Genomic DNA, 19,858 nt, shown 5'->3' with positions numbered 1-19,858 from the left:
TGCAGCTAATTGCTGGAGGGGGCACCTCTGATGGAAAAGAAGATTGCAGGGTCTGTGACTTAGGGCTCTCTGGAGGTGGAGTAGGGGGTGGTCATTTTCTCAGCCTTACACAGAAAGGAAGAAAAATATACTTTGTGCTTTGTGTTTTTTGTTGTAAACAACATCAAGCCTCCTGGGCAGGATTTTTTGTGCTGGGTTGTCTGCTTTGGATGTGGTAAATTTTCTTTTTGTACTTTTGCTTTCAGCTGACTTTAATAAAAAGCATTTTTAAGGCAATTAACAAACTTTAAGGTACTCCATCTGTAAAATAAAGTGATCCACAAAGCCAGGGAACTGGAACACAAAAAATAACAGAATATTCCTGTGCTCAGCTAACAGGAGTTGATGAGAGCTGGTAACTCTGGAGCTGGGGAGGAAAAAGCTTCCCTGATCACCTGGGTTAGCCCAGAGGCTTTTCTGAGGAGCTTCCTGAGGGGTGGGATGCAGTTTGACAGAAGAATATTTAGATTCATTCTGCCAGTCCAGGTGAGTCATCCCTTGAATAAACCCCATCTGTTGAGGAAGGGCAAGGGAATAATCAGGAAAACTGTGACTTGAAGCTGCAGCTGTTCAAGCCCCGGTGTTTGCCCCTGGAGCTGTGAGAGATAATTACCCTGTGAGGGCTAATTACCCTGTGAGGGCTCCATGCTGCCAGAACCAGGCTGTTCCTGCTCCAAAGCCAAGCCTAGAGCTCAGCTTTGTGCCCTGCTGCAGTCTGTCAGCAGTGAGCACCTACCTGAGCACGAGGGCTCTGGGACTCCTGTGTCACTGAGCAGCTTCTCCCCTGGCTGAGCTTTCATCTCACCCCTCCCCACTTCAGTGCAAAAAAATATCTTTATCAGGTGTAGTCAGGCAATGTCTGAATGATTGCTCAGACAGACATCCAGTGCAGCTAGGACTGAGAGTTCTGGTGAAATGTGCTCACCTTGTAACTACAAATGAGAAGGGGGATATTGGCCTCTGGGGAGGTTCCAGCAATATGTGAGCTGTGGATGCTGCTGCTGCTGCTGTAAAATCCCCCACCCAGTGACTGGGAGAATGGAATGAAAAAGGGGAATGGCAGCCCTGAGTTTTTAACCGTGGCTCGGGTATCGCAGAGGGAGAGCCTGTGGTTGGGAGAGGCAAAAATGCAATCCCTCCTAAACCCCTAAACCCTTGCCCACATCCATAAACCAGGAGGCAGTTTAATGACAGGGTGGTAAATGCAGTTAGCTTGAAATTGTGAGGGATGGCTTTGACTCCTGCTTGGATAATGCTGGAATGGAGTTGGTGGATTCATCATCATTCCAGGAGGACGCTGGCTCGCAGGAGCATGACAAAGCCAAGCTGCTTTGTACATGAGTTGTCACAAAAGGGAATTAGGGCAGTAAGTTTTGCAAATCATGTCTTTGATGGGTCTTTGGCAAGGGTTTAGCTGATGGTAGGGCTTGCTTGCGTAGCAGGGCCTTGCTTGAAGGAGCTGCTGTCTTCCAGGAATGTAAATCAACCATAAAATTTAGGCTAACAATATACAAAAGCAGCAGGACCTGTCAGGATGGGCTTCAGGAGGATCCTGGCTGCTGCTGGGTGAAACCCCTGGCTTTTGGCTTCCTGTGTCACACACATCCAGGACCTCATGCATGCTTTATAGCTTGTGCTATGCTCTGTGCACTGCAAACTCTCTCCTTTTTTTGGTAACTTAATAAAATAATGAGAGTGAGAGAGTTAAGGTTTTAATATGTCATTTTGTGTTTTATTATTCCCTCTAAAATGAGCATGTATACTTTTTAAAAAACTTTGGTTTGCTTTGGCATGTGATTCACAGGAACATAGCTCTTTCTATCATTCTGACTTAAGTCATATATTTTTACACTAAACATCTTATTACCTTAGTTTTATTATTTCAGAATCAAAGGAGAGCTTGCAAATGTCTATGACTGCAGAGCGAAGGAATGTTAATGAATAGTGCCATTGAATTTTCAGGTTTTAGCTTTTCTGATCTTAGAGAATATAACTGTAAGCAAAAATATTATGCAAGCTGAATAAAATTTAAATAAATAAGGACCAGATGTAACTATAGGGGCCTATAAAATGTAATACAAATACTATCCACTTCCTTAAAATAAATCTGTATTTTAGTATGAAAAATTATATTCATATTGATATTGTGGATTAATCTTTTTTATGAAAGTTGGCAAGTGAACACCACCTCTTGCAAGGGCTTGTTCTTAAATGGGAAACAGACCTTTTGTTTTGACCTTGAGCAGGGCAGTCCCTGGGTCTCGTGCAATGTGAAGCATTTCTGCATTAACACAGTAATACGTTTTTACATTCTGCAGCCTGTTTTACTGCAGCAGTGTTTGGCTTAGGATTTGGGGTGCCTGCTAATGGTTTGTGCACGCCAGCAAAGGCAAAACCCTGCGGTGCCAGAAGGAGAAATTTGCATGAGATAAACCCCTCTGAGATGTCAAAGGGATTTGCTTGGGCTTGACCTTCACCCTCCCTTGCTGAAAAGTTATCTTGGAGATTCCATTTGGATCTGCAAATGGAAGATCAGAGATCATAAGTGTTGTCATTTCCTCTGCCTGCAAGTAACCAGCAGCTGAGTTTATTTTAACTACTGAGAGATTCCTGCATGGGCTTAATTCTCCAGTGAAACTCACTGTGCAACCAGTTGATTTCTGCTTTTATCTGGGAACCAGGCTGTTAAAATGAAATTTTTACAATTTTACTACTCTGGACAAAATATTGTAGAGGTTGAAAAGGAAATAACTCGCAGTATTGTGCTTGCCCTGGGAAAGAGATAAATCCCTGATCCTCCACTCAGCAAAACCCCTTGCAGTGTTATTACCCTTAATAATGCTAATTTAGTGTAACATTTGTAGCTGTAACATGTAGGAAATCAGTTGGAAATGTGTAATGTTAGCTTGGGAAAACACAACTTGTCAACTAAATCAGAAAAAACATCTTTTCCAGAGTGTGGTTTTATATGTAGTTTACTTTTTGTCTTACCCAGGAAAAGTGCTCTGATCCATGCAGAAAGCTTCATTCCCTGCACCAGGTTTGTGGCTATGGTTGATGGTAGGGTTCATTGCCAGTGGTTCTGTGCTGGTTATTGCAGTCCTCAGTGGGGAGTGGTTCACCCTCCCTCTGTCAGGTGTCTTTGATCCTGTCCAGGTAATGGCTGGAGCTCGTGGGCTGAAACAGCTCAACAAAGACAAGTCAAAGTTCAGCTCAGTTCAAGCAGTAGGACCTGCAGTGGTGCAGGGCTGTGCAGGAAGACTTTTCCACAAGCTGGACCTCTTTCCTCACCAAATCCAGCCAACACCAGGAATATGGAGATTTCTCTGCTCCACTTCTTTTGAAATCACCCCTTTTTTCACCATTTATCACAGGATGCAACTTCATCAAAACACCCTTGGCACTTAATATTTGTGCCTCCTTCCTGTCTTGTGTCCTATTGCTCCCTCACCTTCTACTCCCAGCATTCCCACTAACAGCCTGGGGACTGTTTTTGTGGCTTTTCAGTTGAAAGCTGCTTCTTGTCCTGCTGGAGAACATCTGCACAGTAGACAAGAAACGCTGGAGAGACTGGCTCAGGAGTTGTAAACTTGCAGGAAACATGTGAGCAGCCCAAGCCTAAAGCCAGCAGCTTGTGAGGCTTTCTCACCATGGTTTATGGTCCTGCAGGCTTTTAAGGATCACTTGGTCAGTGATTTTCCTGAATAGGATGCTGACTTCACCACCTTCCTCCCAAAAGGCTCAGTCAGGGCAGTGCTCTGTGGTCCTTGCCTGGGGTCTCTGCCATACCAGTTCTTGACATTTAAAATACAAAGATTAAGCTGTCGATCTGACTGAATTTAATTCTCAGAGTTAACATGTCTGTTTGTGCCCTTTGCTCTGGGCTGAGTGTGATATTCCTCCCCTCACGGGTCTCTGCATCGTTATAAATCAAGCAGAAAAATATCCACAGCCTGGGGGAGGAGCTGAGATCCAGCTCCCTGGGAGCTCAGGGTTCATCCCCTCCTCAGATGAAGGGCAGTGCAGTGCAGATCATGCTGTGCACAGCTTTGTTTTCCAGAGGTGAGTGCTAATTTCTGTCAGGCACCTTGCCCTCCCTGTTCATTGCTCACTCTGCACCAACCTCGCTCTTTGAGGTGTTGACCAAGGGCTCCATGAGCTTCTCCTGCTTCTCTGCCTTTACTTCCACAGCCAAACCCCCACTTTCTCACTCCTGTGCCTCCCCTTTGCTCCACAGCTGTGCAGGCACAATGATATTCTGTCGGAATCTGAGGTATTGATGATTCCAAGATTGTAGAAAGTCTCTGTCTCTCTGCCCCGCTGCCAAAGCAGAAGCCCTAATTGATCTGTGCTGGTTCCAAGGCTGTTTATTCTGTTTATCTCTCACATGTTCTGCTGCCCTGCCCAGCTCTGTCCTGCAGGGCAGCGTGTGGGGCTCTGCCCTCAGTGGGATGTGACAAACATTAAATACCAGAAACTCCCTGGGCTGGATTTACAAGAACGTGCCAATATCTGTCACCTACGTGGGACAGTGTGTCCCCAGCCTGAACCAACAGGAAAATGCCAACACCACAGTGAGACATGGAGGGCATGAAGAAGGACAAAAAGGACAAGGCACACCCAATTTCCTCCATCTTGTCCCCTTTGGACCCCTAATCTAGAATCTTAAAATTTTACTTTTGCACCTGTGCCACACATAATTATTACTGATATCAAATAGTTGGAGCTGGTAATTCACCCTGTGAGATTGAAAACTCTTTTCCATGGACAGAGATCACAGCCAGTGTCTCTGGGGCTCTGTCCAAGGGGGTTCCTGACTCCCTGCCAGGGTCCCAGACCTTCCAGGGCAGCCAGAGGGAAGCCCTGCATTCCCACAATATTCTTAATAATCTGCTGGTGAGGGCTGTGGCTGTCCCCCAGCTCCAGCCTGAACCCTACAGAATACCTTCTCTTTGTGGTAGGTTTGGTGACCATTTCTGCTTCTTAACAGGTTTGGAGCACATCATATCCCAACCAGCCATGCTTTTGCAATATTTTGGAACCATTCTGGCTTGCAGTTGATTTTTGTGGCCATGCAGTGCTGTGTCAGTGCATTCAGCTTCATTTCCTTGGGCTGCAGGCCCTTCAGCACCAATATATTTGAGCCCAGGATGGTAACCTCAGCAGTAGCAGAGAAATTCCCTTCACATCTGTCTTTTTTTCCGTTTTCATGGTTGGATAGTCTCAGTTTACACCTGCCAGCATGGACTTTGTTTAGCATGGAGAAACACAGTTTGCATGGCCCAGCTCATATTCTGCATCCTTCCATCCTGGGCAAGAGCTGCTCAGCTCTGCATTAATTCCCCATTTGTGTCATGGTCCCAGACTGTTCTCTGTCAAAATATAGAAAGATTAAAGCCCCAGTTTGTTGAGTGGATTTGTAAACTTTATGAAGTATGTCCTTTCAGCAGCTGGGTATCTTTTTTTAAACAAGTGTGTTCTTGATAGGGGAGTGTTTTTATTTCCCCTCCTGCACGAACAGTTTTTGTGACTCTGCCAAGCTCCACCATGGAGAGCCATAATCTGTATGAAACTGGTGGTGAAAGGAGGTGGGGAGGGATGAGAAATCTGTCCAGACCCACCATGAATTCACAATCTCTACCTGAACATTGACACCACTTTCTCTTTGTCCCTCTTGATTGATTGATTTTGACCTACGTAGGCTTTGATGTCAAGTACATGTTTAATTTGAACAGGAGCTGCAGAAGTCCAGAAACCAAAGCTGTCCTTTAAATAAATGTGTTGTTTTAGTCCTGATAGATTCTGGGTTTTTTTCTGAGGGACTGAGAGGGGTGTTCCAGCGTCAATCTATGCCTGTTGATAGAGTCATTACAGCTTGGGGCAAGTATGACATCTCATCACTGCATCAACTCCTTTAAAATATTGATATGATTAAAAATGCTCACTAACATCAGTAGTTTGGTTTTAGTGATTTGTCATGGACGATCAAAACTAACAGAGTCCTATGCAGATCCCACTGGATCCAGTGGAAAAAAAAGTTACTTCTGGGTTAAGTACTTTGAGCTGATCCCAGGAGTTTCAGAGGAAAGAGATGTTTGCCATGGTTCATAAGCTAAGGAAAACTAAAACTGATATTTATGCCTATGGACTATTTAGAAATCTTTACAGTGCATCGTGGACACGTTGCTCTGTTCTGTTTTTAATCGATTTGATAAGCCTGGTTCAGCTACACTACTTAAAAAAAAAAAAATGCTTAAGAAAAGCAGTGTTTTGGCAGATCAACGAGATGTTTCCTTCTGCAGGGTAGGCAGAGAGCAGGCAGGAATGTACCTTTTCATGCCATGTGTATTTTTAGTCCTGGGTCTGGCTTCTCACACATGCAGGAACCGCAGTGTAACACTGAAGTGTTGCCTTTTCAAATAGATGATGCAGATTATCCAAACTGATAACACTCTGGTGGTTCCTGGGTCTGAGCCTTTGGTATGTGCAGTTTTACATTTAATAAAGCAGTTCTGGGAAAAGCTGCTAACTCCAGGCTGGTGGATGTTTTAAAAGCAACCACAGATGGGAAACAAACTTAGAGAAATGGGATTGAGAGGTCCTTGCTCAGAGGTGAGGAAATATGAGGTTAAATCCAGTCTGAAGAGGTTTAATTTGGCCATCGTGTAGGTGCCCAGTGTGCTGTTCCAGGGTCACACTGCCAGTTGTCTGCCAAACCTCCTGGTCATCCAGTGCCCTGGATGATGTGCATTAACAAGCTGCTCAATATTTTGTGTTCTCTCATTGGCCTCTTCTCCCAGGCTAAAGTCTCTTGCATTGCTTTGGAATAACACCATCATTTGTAAAACAAAGGTGAAAAATACCTCAACCCTAAACCAACCAACCAAACCCCACAACAGGGAGAAGACATGCATGCCTGTGTTGCTCTGTTCTGTTAGTATGTGTTGCTTCAGTTGCTGCAAAAAAAACCCCTGCAGTTGCCAGAGGTGTGTGTATATATTTTACTTTTAATCAAACCACTTCTTGATTTTCTTAATTAATTGGTACACAGCTCATAGTGTTTCCCCTTCATTTATGCAGATTGAAATCTCTTTTTCCCCCACCTGGAACTCTTGTATCAGCTGTAATCCATTTGTGTTTGCAATCCCCCAGGCTTTTTTCAGGGGCTGGTGTCCATGGATCAGAGGGAACCTGTGGCAGTGGTGCTGTGCTCCAGCAAATCCCCATCATTATATAATCTGTAGTGGGAATGGAAGGGAATCGTGCTCTCAGTGTTGTGATATGAGTGTTACCTGAAGGGCATTGGAGTTTTGTTTTGTTTTTTGTTTCTGTGCTGGGAAAAGATCATGGGGCAGCACGGGCAGGGAGTGAATTGGTGATGAGAAATGTACCCAAAAATGTTCTCCAAAGTTGGAGAGACCTTTTCCCACCCCAGCAGCAATTCCCTGCTCCATCACACAGCAGGGTTCCCATGCTCCAACCTCACCAGCTTTTCTTGGGAGCACTGTGGGAAAGCTCCTCTTTGGCTTGTCCTGTTGGTGAGGGGGTCCACAACAGCAGCTCTGCAGGGGGTATTTGAGAATGGGTTATCCAGAACCAACGTGTGGAATTAAAAATCACCACATGTTTGCCCAGAGCCAGCGCTGGAGGCTCAGCTCTGAGGCTGAGGGTTTGAGGAGAGGAGCAGGGTTGGCACACAAAAATAAGCATCCTATCCTGCACTGTAGCAGGATGCTCACCTATTTTTTTTTTTTTTTTAAGAAAAAGGGAAAAAAAAAAAAAAGAAACAAACCAGAACAATGCAAAGGGAAAACACCAGCAAGAGAACAGTATGTTCTTTGTAATGCTTTTTCTTTGGGGACATCTATTGCTGGCAATAAGATTAAATCACTGAAACCTTCCCTGAAGCTACATCTGCCACTGCCTACATTTTCCAACCTCAGTAATAAACTAACATTTGCCATTGTTCCTTTCTTCTGGATTTCATTTCTTTCAGATTTAACCAGTGCTATTTACCACAAGGCATTCAGCCCTTGCTTAAAGCTGAGGTCTATGCCAAGTCCCTAAAAATATTCATAGCTCCAAAGAATCTGGTTTTAAATAATATCATTAAATGTAGACTATATTAATACTACAGTTCACACTGAGTTCACATGCTGCTGATGCCAATGCATAAAAATGATGGAAGAAGACAAGACTACCCTGAAGTGGAGAACAAAATCCTTTGTACCTTTATACCAGCTTTTGATTACAGAAGTCACTTTCTTATCCCAAAATCATGAAAATTTGAAAAATCTGTGTTACAGTCTTGCTTCTCCTGACTTGGAGGGCTGTGGTTTTAACTGTGGAGCTGGTGGGGATTGTGGGGTGGGTGATGGTAGCCAGTTTGGGGGTGTTTGGGAAGCAGGGTTCATGCCTCTGCCTTCTTCCCACAGGATGCCATAGTGATCCATGAAGTTTATGAAGAAGGGGCAGCAGCCCGAGATGGCAGACTTTGGGCAGGTGATCAGATTCTAGAGGTAAATGACATTCTCTGTGTCTGTGTTTGGTTGTGGAGACTTGTTTTCAGTTCAGCAGAAGCTCCTTCTAGATTGAATAGGTTTCATTCTCGAGGCTTCCTTTCTGTCACTAAGAACGTCCTGAAAAATTCATATTTCCGTATATATTCATATAAACTGAAGGTACAAATTGAGAATACATTAAATTTAATTGAGCAAGGCAGTTCTTGAATTACATAGTTCAGCTGTCATGTCCAATAGCTTGGTATTATTCATCTCTTTAATCTTTCATTTGGAGACCTGCGCTTCCGACACCACTCCCATATCTCTGCTCTGCCTGAAATCCAAATATTGAGCTGGGATAACATGGGGTGAGGAGGAAAAAGTGGCTGTAGCATCCCTGCCAGCATCCCTGCCAGTATCCCTGTTAGCATCACCCCACAGCATCCCTGTGAGCATCACCCCCAGCATCCCTGTGAGCATCACCCCCAGCATCCCTCCCAGCATCCCTGCATCCCTCCCAGCTCCCCCAGGCCACATTTCACTTCACACAGCTGGGGAATGGCTGCTGGGAATAAATGTGGTGTTTTCCTCCCAGACAAGCAGGGAAAAGGTGGAGGGAAAGGGTTAAGAGAGAAGTGTTGGTCTGCAAATGAAACTTGCGTCAGGCAGGGGTTCAGTGCAGCTGCTCTGCAGCTCTGCTGTCAGCTCAGGACAAATTCCCAGCATGGCCATTAAGGCCTCGGTGTGTAGGGTTAGGAAAATAGCAAGGGGTACTTGGGGAGTTGTCTTTACAGCTCTTGCACTGCAAATATTTTTGTTAGCGTTGAGGCCGAATGTTGTTTTGGTTTTATAAATAACGGGGCACTAACAGAGCACGATAATTAAGGGGTAAGAATGGAGCAGGTTAATTAATTCTTCTCTGGCCAAACAGGAAAGTGCTAATGTTTGTGAATCATAATATTGTTATTATTTCAGCTTTTAAAAGCTGTATTAATCAAAAAGATGACTGAATTAGTTTCAGATTAGTGTGATAAAGCACACATAAGATGCCTGTGGCAAGGAAAATACACACTTATAAATAAATGTGTGCAGAGTTGGTACAAAAGAATATAGAGAATAAATATTAGCCTTAATTATCTTAATGTAAAATTAGATATTATTGTAGTTTTGCATATACAGAAATTCTGAGAAATATTTTTATTGCCTTAAAACTCATGGAAGTAGATTAACATTTGTGGTTATGCAGTTCATGCTGCTTCCTAGAGAGACTTTAAAAACATCTAAGTATTGATATGATTTGGTATGAAGAAATAAAAGATTATTTGGTTGACAGAATATTGGCAAACACCTTAAAGAGCACTTGTGGATCAGGCTTGGCAAAATTAGATTTTCACATTCCAATAGGGTTTTTTTAAATGGAACATTTAAGCAGAACTTCTTGTTCTGTCTGACTACTAAAATGCTGAAACCTCATCAGGTTTTGGTGAGAGAAGTGTAGCTGCTCCAGCAGCGGTCTGGTGTGCCATCTATTGGGAAAAAAGGAAAATCACCACTGAATGCCTCCTGCCTGGGATTCTCTATGGCCGTTTATTTTCTGGCATTCTCTGAGGCCATTTATTTCCTGGTGTTTCTGATCCCCTCTGTTTTTATCTTGATGATGTTACGGAGCTGGGGGAGAAGGGATCTGAGTGCTGAGGTACCCAGGGAGCTCGAAGGAGCACATCCCACTTTGTGGAGCTGGAGAAAGAAGCATTGCTTGAGGTTCCAAAGGCTCGAGGTTAAAAAGAAGGGAAGAACACCCAAAACTTCCCAGCCCAAATGTTCTGATTGTTGGGATTTACTGCAGGCAGCGGCACAAAGCTCCGAGCTCACGCTCCATAGGAAACCCAGGATCTCGGCCCTCTGGGAATGGGAAAGCTCAATTAGAGCACCAAGGGGTGTCAAATTGACAAATGTGTGCTGTCACCCAGGGGCAGGGTGTGATGAAAAGATCATTTATCCGTGTCATTTGGAAAGCAAACACTGATTATTCCAGGTGAACGGGATCGATCTGCGCAGCGCCAGCCACGAGGAAGCCATCACTGCGCTCCGGCAGACGCCCCAGAAGGTGCAGCTGGTGGTTTATAGGAATGAAGCACACTACAAGGATGAGGAAAACTTGGAGATTTTCTCTGTAGATATCCAAAAGAAAACGGGCAGAGGGCTGGGGCTCAGCATAGCTGGGAAACGGTAAGAGTGCCTCTGATTCTACAGCGTTTCCAATGGGAAATATTTGGGATTTTGATGCATGAATAACTGTAGCCAAAAAATGGAATGTGGAATAAAGGGGAAAACTCCATAAGGAGCAGAATTTTATATGTAAATATTTTCCAGGATGGAATGGGGCCGTGGTTCTGGCTCCTGTGTCAGAACAGAGCTGAGAAGTGGAGGCAGTTGCTGCCCAGGAGAGCTCTGGGCACAGAGAGGGAATCCCATGCAGAACTGGGGGCTCACTCTTCTGTGGCATCAGGGTATCTGTGTCTCAGGGCTTTGGAGGCCCTAAACATGGCTTTTCTGGTTTCTAAACTGGGGGATAAACCTACCCTAAGGATTTGTGAGTTAGATTGAGCTCATGTTTGGTTCAAAGAGACCCAGGCCAGTGGAGGGTGAGAGGCTGAGTTAGACCCAGGCCCTGAGCAGTTCAGGGGACTGTGCCACACTGCAGAGAGCAGTTTGCAGAGCAGAACCTGAGATACAGAACCACTGAGGCTGGAAAAGCCCTCCAAAGTCATCAAGTCCAACCTCTGACCAGTGTCACCCACCCAGAGCTCTGAGTGCTACCTCCAGCCCTTCCCTGGACACCTGCAGGGACGGGGACTCCAAACCTCCCTGGGCAGCCCCTGCCAATGTCTGACCACCCTTTGCATGAAGAAATTCTTCTGATGTCCAACCCAAACCTCCCCTGGAACAACTTGAGGCTGTTTCCTCTTGTTCTGTCCTGGCTCAGCCCTCGTGTCAGGGAGTCGTAGAGAGCAATACAGTGGGAAGTAACAGCAGCCTAATAAAATGTGACTTTTTCCTGATACATCTCTAAACCACTGCTATTAGTTCACCCAAATCAGAGCACTGATAGTTTTAGTCTTCCTTTGCTAAAAGAGATTTATGGCATGACACTTCTTCAGTGTTGGAGTTGCCATCCTGTATTGCCAGAAATCATTTACTTTTGCAATTACAAAGCACCGTGTCATTATCCTGACTGCCTGTGGTCAGTAGAGTTTCTGCAGCAGTTTTTGGGTGGCAGTGTTTAACCCAGGTGTTGTGAGCAGATTGTGGGGTGGGTAATTAATTTAAATTATGTAAATTACCCTGCAGATGGTAATCACAGTCTCCAGCCCTCCTCCCTTTGCTTCTGTGCTACTCCTGGATCCTTCAGAGTGGGGATCCCCTCCTTAGAAAGAGCCCAATTGCTGAAGTTTGTTAAATGATACCCAGATATAATTCAGGGTGAGAAGGGTTGTGTGCTTCAGGTGAAGGATAAAAAAATTCCAGATCTTGGCATTGCAGCTGGCACCAGCTCACACAACTCAGTCACAGAATCATTTCAGGAGAAAAAGCCCACCAAGATCATTGAGTCCAACCTTTAACCTAACCCTGCCAGGTCCCATCAGGGGATAGTTTAACTCCATTATAGACTAAACCTCAGACTTCTATTCATATAAATGCTGTTTTCCATAAATCTCTATGTATCCCGTAGTCAGAACTAGCAGTTCAAGGGGAAAGACAGCATTAAATATTAGCAAAACATGTTGTGGTTTTAAAACTCATCGATTTTTTACACAGCTGAATGAGGTGTAAAACTGGCTCTTCCTCTGATCACAGGTTTCTTTTATTGTCTCTTAAATGCAAGTAATCTAAATTGGTCTCCCAAAGAATATTGGATTGTGTAATTAGCCATATGCTTCTTGCATTGATAGAAATGGAAGTGGAGTGTTTATCTCTGACATTGTTAAAGGAGGAGCTGCAGACCTAGATGGAAGATTAATTCAAGGAGATCAGATTTTGTCTGTAAATGGGGAGGATATGAGAAATGCCTCACAAGAGACTGTTGCCACTATACTTAAGGTGAGTACAGAATACATTTTGAGATACTGAATTTCAGTTGCTGACACTGTGCAAGGTAATTACCCTGAAATGCTATTTACCATACACAGGACAGCTCCAGCTGATTACCAAGGCAAGAATTTCATCTGAAATAACTGTGAGGTTCATTTAAAGTCACTTTTCTGTGTATTTCTAGGAATTGGATTATATGAAGCAGGAACACAAATGCACATTTAGTATTTGGGCATTATTTGAAAATGCAGTTGTGTATCTCATGTGTTAGAAAAACACTTGGAAATGGGAGAGGCAACACAAACCAGAACTGAAACAAATCTTTGGCTTTGCTGTACAGACCTGCAGGGATAAAACGACAGCTTAAATCTGTTCCTGCACAGCTTCCCATCCTCCAGGAGTGATTTTACTCTGAAATTCTGGGAGAAGTTGCCTTTTTCCATGGCTGATTGGGCTGGGGGAGAGGGCAGGGGTGGGATGGCCACGAGAGCCATCAGTGGATGCTGAAGACCCATTTCCATTCCAAACTGCATCTGCTCCCAGGGCTTTCCCCCTGCCATCCCCACCAGTGTTTCTGCACATGATTTCTTCCATTCTTCGGGGGAAAGACTAATTATTTCCTTGCTTTTTCCATTCAGGGTTGGTACTTTGCCAAAGGTTTACCTATTTAAGAATTGGGAACCGGTGTTGCGAGGGTATTTTGTTAAGCTGGATCCATATGGGTTAAATTCACCCTTTTCTGCTGCATTTTGCCTCTGAAGGGTTTTTCAAATGTCTGCTAAAGAGTTTGGGGCTTTTTGTTTCTTTTTTCCTGAGCAAATTGGCCATCAGTTTGCAAGGGGGAGATTCATACTAAATTCAGCAACCAGGAGAAACCTTCAGGACAAGCCTAAATCCACTTTTTGTATTGTCTAAATACAAGTGTTCATGTTTTGAACATTCCTTGTGGCTTTCTTCACGGACTTGTGGTGCTGAATATAAACATAATTCTCTCCAGGAGAGCATGAAATATTATATGTCTACTTAAATTGTACATTGTGGGTTGGTTTTGTTTTTTCTTTTTTTTCCAAGTGTGCCCAAGGACTGGTGCATCTTGAGCTTGGGAGATTGCGAGCTGGGTCATGGCTGTCATCACGGAAAACATCCCAAAACAGTCAGGTTAGTGACAAATTCCTCTGTTTAAACTGGAGCTGTGAAGGGCAGAGCATGGGGATGGTGCCCAGATGTGCACATGAAGCTCATCCTTCCACAGACACTGCTGAGGGTGGGGAACAAAATATTTTATCCCCATAATTTTCTGTGGTGAACTGCAGCTGAAATGCTGATGGAGCAGAAGAGCTGGTTAATGTATTTATTGCTAAAGGAGTGTCTTCCCAAGACACACCAAAAATCTGTAATATCTTTCTCAAGTGATGATGCCCAGAAATTTTTGGTTTGAAGACTTGCAAAAACTGCTTGAATGTATTTTCTGCAGCTGTTTTGTCTATCAAAACGAGCTAATGAAACCAAACTGTATCTCTGCCTATCTTCCAGCAGAACCACAGGAGAGCTGCTCTCCTCTCCAAGAAAACACAGAGCAATTTCCTGCTTCACTTGCTTTTTACCTGAAGCGAGGACAACAATTCATTTTTCAATCAGAGCAGGGCCTTTCCCCTCTCCCTGTGCCCCTCAGTCTGCCCAGACACCAATTCTTGGTGTTAAACCTGGAGGATTGCAGGGGAGAGAAACAAGGCACAGTGACTTAGAAAACTTCTTCTTAATGGGTTTTCCTTCTGAAAATCCACTGCTTTGCCATTCCATTTAAGGTGCCAATGTCTCTAAAAGAGGGGCTCACAGCAGGGTGAGGCTGTGGGGGCTTTGACCCCTTCTGCCATGGGGAAAGCTGCACATGAGGAGATCCAGCACTGCTAAAAGAAGGGTTTGTTTTTTGGAAATGGAGAGGAGGAGCTGTAGGAGGCTTAGGGGAGATGTGAGTTAAAGGCAGGAATGTTTTTAAGGAGGTCTGTAAGAGGCCTGTCCATGAACAGCCCCAAAAAGGTGCCAAAATTATCACAGCATGGTGGGATTTCTTCACTTCCTGAAGGCCAGCAGTGGCCCTGGCTGGCTGGAGGTGGTGAGGTGCCAGGAAGGGCTAAAGCCATGTGGGAACAGCTGGGCTAAGCCCAGCTTTAAAAAGACTGACTTTGGAGAATCATCTGCAGTGCATGCAGCAGGCAAGGAGAAGTGAAGTAACAGAGGGAAATTGCACTGATTGCATTAAGTCAGCAGTCAGATATTAGTATTTGTTTTGGCCATTGTATCAACATGAAGCCTTAACAAGAGCAAGGTGATCAAAAAATGACAGCTAAAAATTACCCACCTGGTTTTACCATGTAAAATTCAAGCTGAAAGGGAAGCAAAATGCCATAATACTTAACGTGAATCTAAGTAAAAATTCAGATCCAATTGCTTCATCTCCTTTTTTTGTAGTATAAGAGGCTTTTGCAGGAACCTGGTAAATCCTGCCCTTTTTTAAATACAAGAAATCCTAATCTCCTTGATGCAGAGTCGTTTGAGAGCCTTCATCTCCCTGCTCTGAAGTGACTTGGTGATTTTGAAAACTGAATAAATGTTTCTCACCAAAGCCTTCCAAGAGTTATAAAAATCTTGGCAGATGATGCAGCAAACCAGCTTGAGTGATTTTCACAACTGCAAGCACTGCTTTAGAAGGTGCTGGCCAAGAGCATCCAGACCTTTTGTCTTCACTTGGCTTTTTTCTGGGTCCACTGCATCCCTGGAGCAGTGGAAATCGAAACAGGGATTTCTTTCACATGTATTGCAAATGTTGTTAACTGGGCCATGAATTGGCACCCAGGGGTGGAAACTGTGCTGTGCCTGGTGTTTGTCACTGACAGCTGCACACTGGCCAGTGGGATAAATGTGTCAGGGCTTTTGAGTCACCAGCTGATGAGTTTGGGGGAGAAATCTCTGCTGTGCATTGACAAGGATGGAGCAGATCCTTGTTTTTGACAAGACAGCCCAGTTGGAAAGGTCTGGCTCTTGGTGGAACCTGTTCAGATGTACTTCCTAAATTGATGGTTGGGTTTCCTCAAGGGGCAGAGCCTGAAGATGATGCCTCAGGTTTTATCTTTTGTATTTTTCACATTCTGTGCTGCTTTAGTGTGTAGTTCTGAGATTCACATCAGGGGATGCTGAGCTCTGTGCACAGAGCAGGGAGACAAAACAATTCCTGCTCCAGCTGGGCACCAAGGACAAATGATCCAAATCTCAGCCCAGGAGCACAAACAGCGTGGGCTGGAGAGAGAAAAACAAGCAGGGTGGGACTGATGGGCTGGAGCTGGAATGGGACAATGAACTCCAAGGTGCCAATGGAGCAGAACTGATCCCAGGGAGAGCCCCGGGAGCGCTCGTGCATTTTGGGACCATTTTGGGTCATTTGGGTGCAGCCCTGGCTGGGCTCTGGTGCTGCCCAAGGTGGATCCATGGAGGAGATGCTTTGGATAAATAAATCCCTGCTTTATTCTGGGACTCTGCCCGTCCTCTGCTCTAGGGCAGCCCCCACAAGGCATCAAAGATAAAAGCCAGAAAAGGAAAGAGAGAAAAGAAGGGAGATGAAAAGGGCAGCAGGAGTGAGCTTCTCCAGTTGGTGGCTCTCCTGTGTCAGCTCCCTTGTTCTTCTGGAAATGAGAGGAGGCTCTTGGGCAGATAGAAGGAGCAGGGGCAATTGCAGTGAGCCCACCATTAACTCCTGTCCTTAGTGCCACGTCCACACATCTGTTAAATCCCTCCAGGGATGGTGACTTCACCTCCACGGGGAAATTTTGGTCAGTTTCCCCTCCCAGAGGGGTTTGCACTTGCGTGGCCAATGTGGCATTTCCAGTGTGGCTGGCACAGAGCACAGCTGCACCCATCTGTCGCAAGGTCTGGTTTAAAGTTCACTTTTGGGTTTGACTCACGGGGGTTTTTTCTTTATTTTTACCCTCAGGCGAGCCAGCAGAGTGTCCACAGCCACTTCCACCCCGCGCTTGCTCCCGTCCTCTCCACCTTGCAGAGCTTTGTCAGCACAAAAAGATCCTCAGCAGACACATCCCAGAGAAACTCAGGTACAAACTGGGCAGCTGTCAGAGCAGCTGAGTGTGATTTGCTTTGTATCCAGGCTTTAAAAGCCAAACTGAACACTCAAATCTGGCTTTCCTGCCCAGCCTCCCCGAAGACGCCCCACGGATGTTTTTAAGACCCGGACACTTCCCAGAAGATGACATTATTTTTATGTCTGCTGGAGGAGTAATGGCCCCTCTATTTTAAGAGCAGAATTCCTGTGCCCTGCTATTCCCCCATGCCCTTGTCAGAGGCTTAGCACAGGCATGGTTCTCGCATTAGGAACAGTTTTCTCAGGGAATAAAGCTGCCACCACTTCATTTATATCTTTGTTGCTCTTGAGTGCATAAAGGGGTGTTTTGTAATGAGAAAGTCACAATGCCCAGTTTGCAATTTGCAGGTTTAGAGAGCGTTAAAAATCCACAACCCACAGCAGCCTGGGCTTCAGGAGTTGGGAATCTTTGCTCACATCTGACCGTAGGCAGGATTTTGGAGAAGACATTTCTTCTGCTGGTTTGCCGGCACTGCAGGAGCCTGGTGGCTTTTGGGCATCCTTCCTTGTGCTGTCTTGGCAGGCCCTGCAGCACTGGGCATTTCCTGACCCTGATTTGGGGTCCCCAAGGCTGGGCTTCCCAGTGCCACAGTCCTCAGCTGTCCTGGTCCTGCTGCCCAGGCACACCTGTGAGGATGTGGGGAGTGCTGGTTTGTGGGGGGTGAGAATCGTGGAATTTTGGGAGAGATTTACTCTGCCAGCCTTCTGCAAGGCTCTTAAAATAGTTTCATTAAAGCTGATAAAATTAGGGGTGGGTGTAGCAGAGCTCTGGACCTGTCTACACCATCAGCTTGCTGGGCTGAAAAAGTTGCAGTTTTGAACAATGCCTCCATAGTCTTGCTGTGCCTTTTTCCTTTACTTTCTATTCTCCTGTCCTCTCTTCCCTTTCCCCTTTCCCACCTTTCTCTGTTCCTTTTTTCCTCTTCCCCCTTTCCTCTTCCCCTTTTCCTTTCCCTCTCACATTTATTACCTTCCCCTTTTCCTTCCCCTCATCCTTATTCCCTTTCCCTTTTCCTTCCCCTTTTCCCTCCCCTTTCCCAGTATTTGGAGTACTTTTCCACACCCTGTGACTGGGTACACACCAGCCTGACTTCCTGCCTGTCCATTTTTTAGCAGCACAGCCCAAACAGGAAGAGGAGATCCCTGGAACTGCACCATTCCCAGAGTGCTTTGTGCAAGGATGCTGTGATTTAGGAATAATAAGCCAATCTTTGAATTGAGTGAAGGCACAACAGGGCTGTTCTCCAGGCTGGCAGAGTGCTGCAGTTCCACAGATTGTGGCTGGGATACAATGGGAGTCACAGTGACACCAGGAGCCAGAGGGATTCATTCTTCCTCCTCCTCCTCCTCACATGAGCAGCACTGCCTGCCTTGGCACAGGAAGGTTCCACTCCTGCCTGGTGATAACTCTGCCTAGGCAGCAAGGGACCGCTGTCACCTGACAGTGTTATCTCTTAATTATATTATCTCTTAATTACAGAAGCTAATTGTTTGTTTCTTTATTAGTAGGAGCCGATATGGGCCCGAGGACTGTGGAGATAACAAGGGTCAGTGAGTTGTTTTCTACCCATTCATCAAGCCCACTCCTTCCACTGGAGTTGTTCATTTTTGCAGCATTTCTCACAAGTCAAGCTGCTTGATTTGTGTTTGCACTCGGGTGCTGGATGTGTGCCTGTGCTTTGGGTGAGGAGATGTGTGTGTCAAACCCATTTTCTGCCTGTTCCACCAATCAAAGCAGTCATTATTGCCATACCCTGAACTCTGCCAGTTGGCCCTGCTGCAGATGTTTGGTTTTGCTCTGTTCCAGGGCCCAAATGATGCCCTGGGTGTCAGCATAGCAGGAGGGAAGGGCAGTCCCTTGGGAGACATTCCCATCTTCATTGCCATGATCCAGGCCAGCGGAGTGGCTGCTCGGACACAAAGGCTCAGAGTGAGTACAGGGGCCCTCAATATTTCCTGTTTCATCTCCCACGTGTCCCTTGAAGCCTCAAACACTTCTGTATCTGCTGTCACTGATAATCTCTCACAGACTGCTCTGCCACTGTTTATATAAAAGCAAAACAACAAAAAAAAACCCACCCAAAAAAAAAAAACCCTGCCTTTCTCTTCCCATCTTGGCAATTGCTGCCCATGTTGGAAAAGTGTTGTAAAGAGAAAAAATTTAAATGCATTTTTAGTGGTTGTGGGATGTCTGTGTAAACAGTAAAATAAGGCACTTGTGTCAGACCAACAGCACGTGTGGGTTTCCAGGCATAGCCATGGTGAACACTTCCAGTTTTGGAGGGAGTTTGAAGGAATCATGAGGATTGAAAAGAATTTATTATGCAGATCCACATGCTTTGGCCCATGAGATTCGTTAGGACATGCTGCTACACTCATGCCTTGTCTCTAATGGAATTAAACAATGGCAGGGTCAAGATCATGTCTGTGTGTAGTCAGAAGAAATCATCCAGGTTAATTGGATTAATATCAGAAGTTCCTTCTCTCCTGTACAACATTCAGCATGTGCTTACACGGTCTGGAAGAATATGAACTTGTCTGCACATTCAGACACAAATGAATCCTTTCTGGATGGGAGGACAGCAGTGAAAATCTCCCTCCCTCTCTGCTTGCAAATAGAAAGACTAAAATACAACCCATCTTTGTTTCTCTGATCATATTGTTAGTGTTAAAGAAAGAATGGGGAATGATCACTGGCAGTGCAGAATCCTCACAAAAGGGATCCTGCAAAAGAGAAGCATGACTGTGCAGTGCCAAGTTCACCAGGAATTTTAAGCATTCTTAATTTTAATTTTCCCTAATGCTGGTAATTTTCCATTACTGTTGTACTTTCAGGTTGGAGATCGGATTGTCAGCATTAATGGGCAACCTTTGGATGGGCTGTCTCATGCAGATGCAGTTAATCTACTAAAGAATGCTTATGGGAGCATTATCCTGCAGGTATGGTGATAAATTGAACATGCAGCTGCAGCAGGGTAGATAAATGGCATTCAGGAAGGAAAAAAAAAAACAAACCCTGAGCATCCCTGGCATATGGCATCACAGAATTGCAGGGTGCTTTGCTGGTGGGAATTAC

The 19,858-nt window shown here is 45.0% G+C and overlaps 1 protein-coding gene across 1 annotated transcript in view; it reads left to right on the top strand.

Moving 5' to 3' along the window:
- Positions 1-19,858, top strand: part of PATJ (PATJ crumbs cell polarity complex component) — a 134,416-nt gene that overhangs the window by 105,012 nt on the left and 9,546 nt on the right. Inside the window, exons 33-40 of the mRNA XM_021542668.2 lie at positions 8,475-8,558; positions 10,576-10,769; positions 12,494-12,641; positions 13,704-13,790; positions 16,618-16,735; positions 18,292-18,329; positions 18,590-18,712; positions 19,618-19,722. Of these exons, the coding sequence (XP_021398343.2) occupies positions 8,475-8,558; positions 10,576-10,769; positions 12,494-12,641; positions 13,704-13,790; positions 16,618-16,735; positions 18,292-18,329; positions 18,590-18,712; positions 19,618-19,722 (897 nt within the window). The remainder of the gene's footprint in view (positions 1-8,474; positions 8,559-10,575; positions 10,770-12,493; positions 12,642-13,703; positions 13,791-16,617; positions 16,736-18,291; positions 18,330-18,589; positions 18,713-19,617; positions 19,723-19,858) is intronic.

This window comes from Lonchura striata, chromosome 9 (genome assembly GCF_046129695.1).
Source record: "Lonchura striata isolate bLonStr1 chromosome 9, bLonStr1.mat, whole genome shotgun sequence".
NCBI lineage: Eukaryota > Metazoa > Chordata > Aves > Passeriformes > Estrildidae > Lonchura > Lonchura striata.
This window is presented reverse-complemented; position numbering and strand designations above follow the sequence as displayed.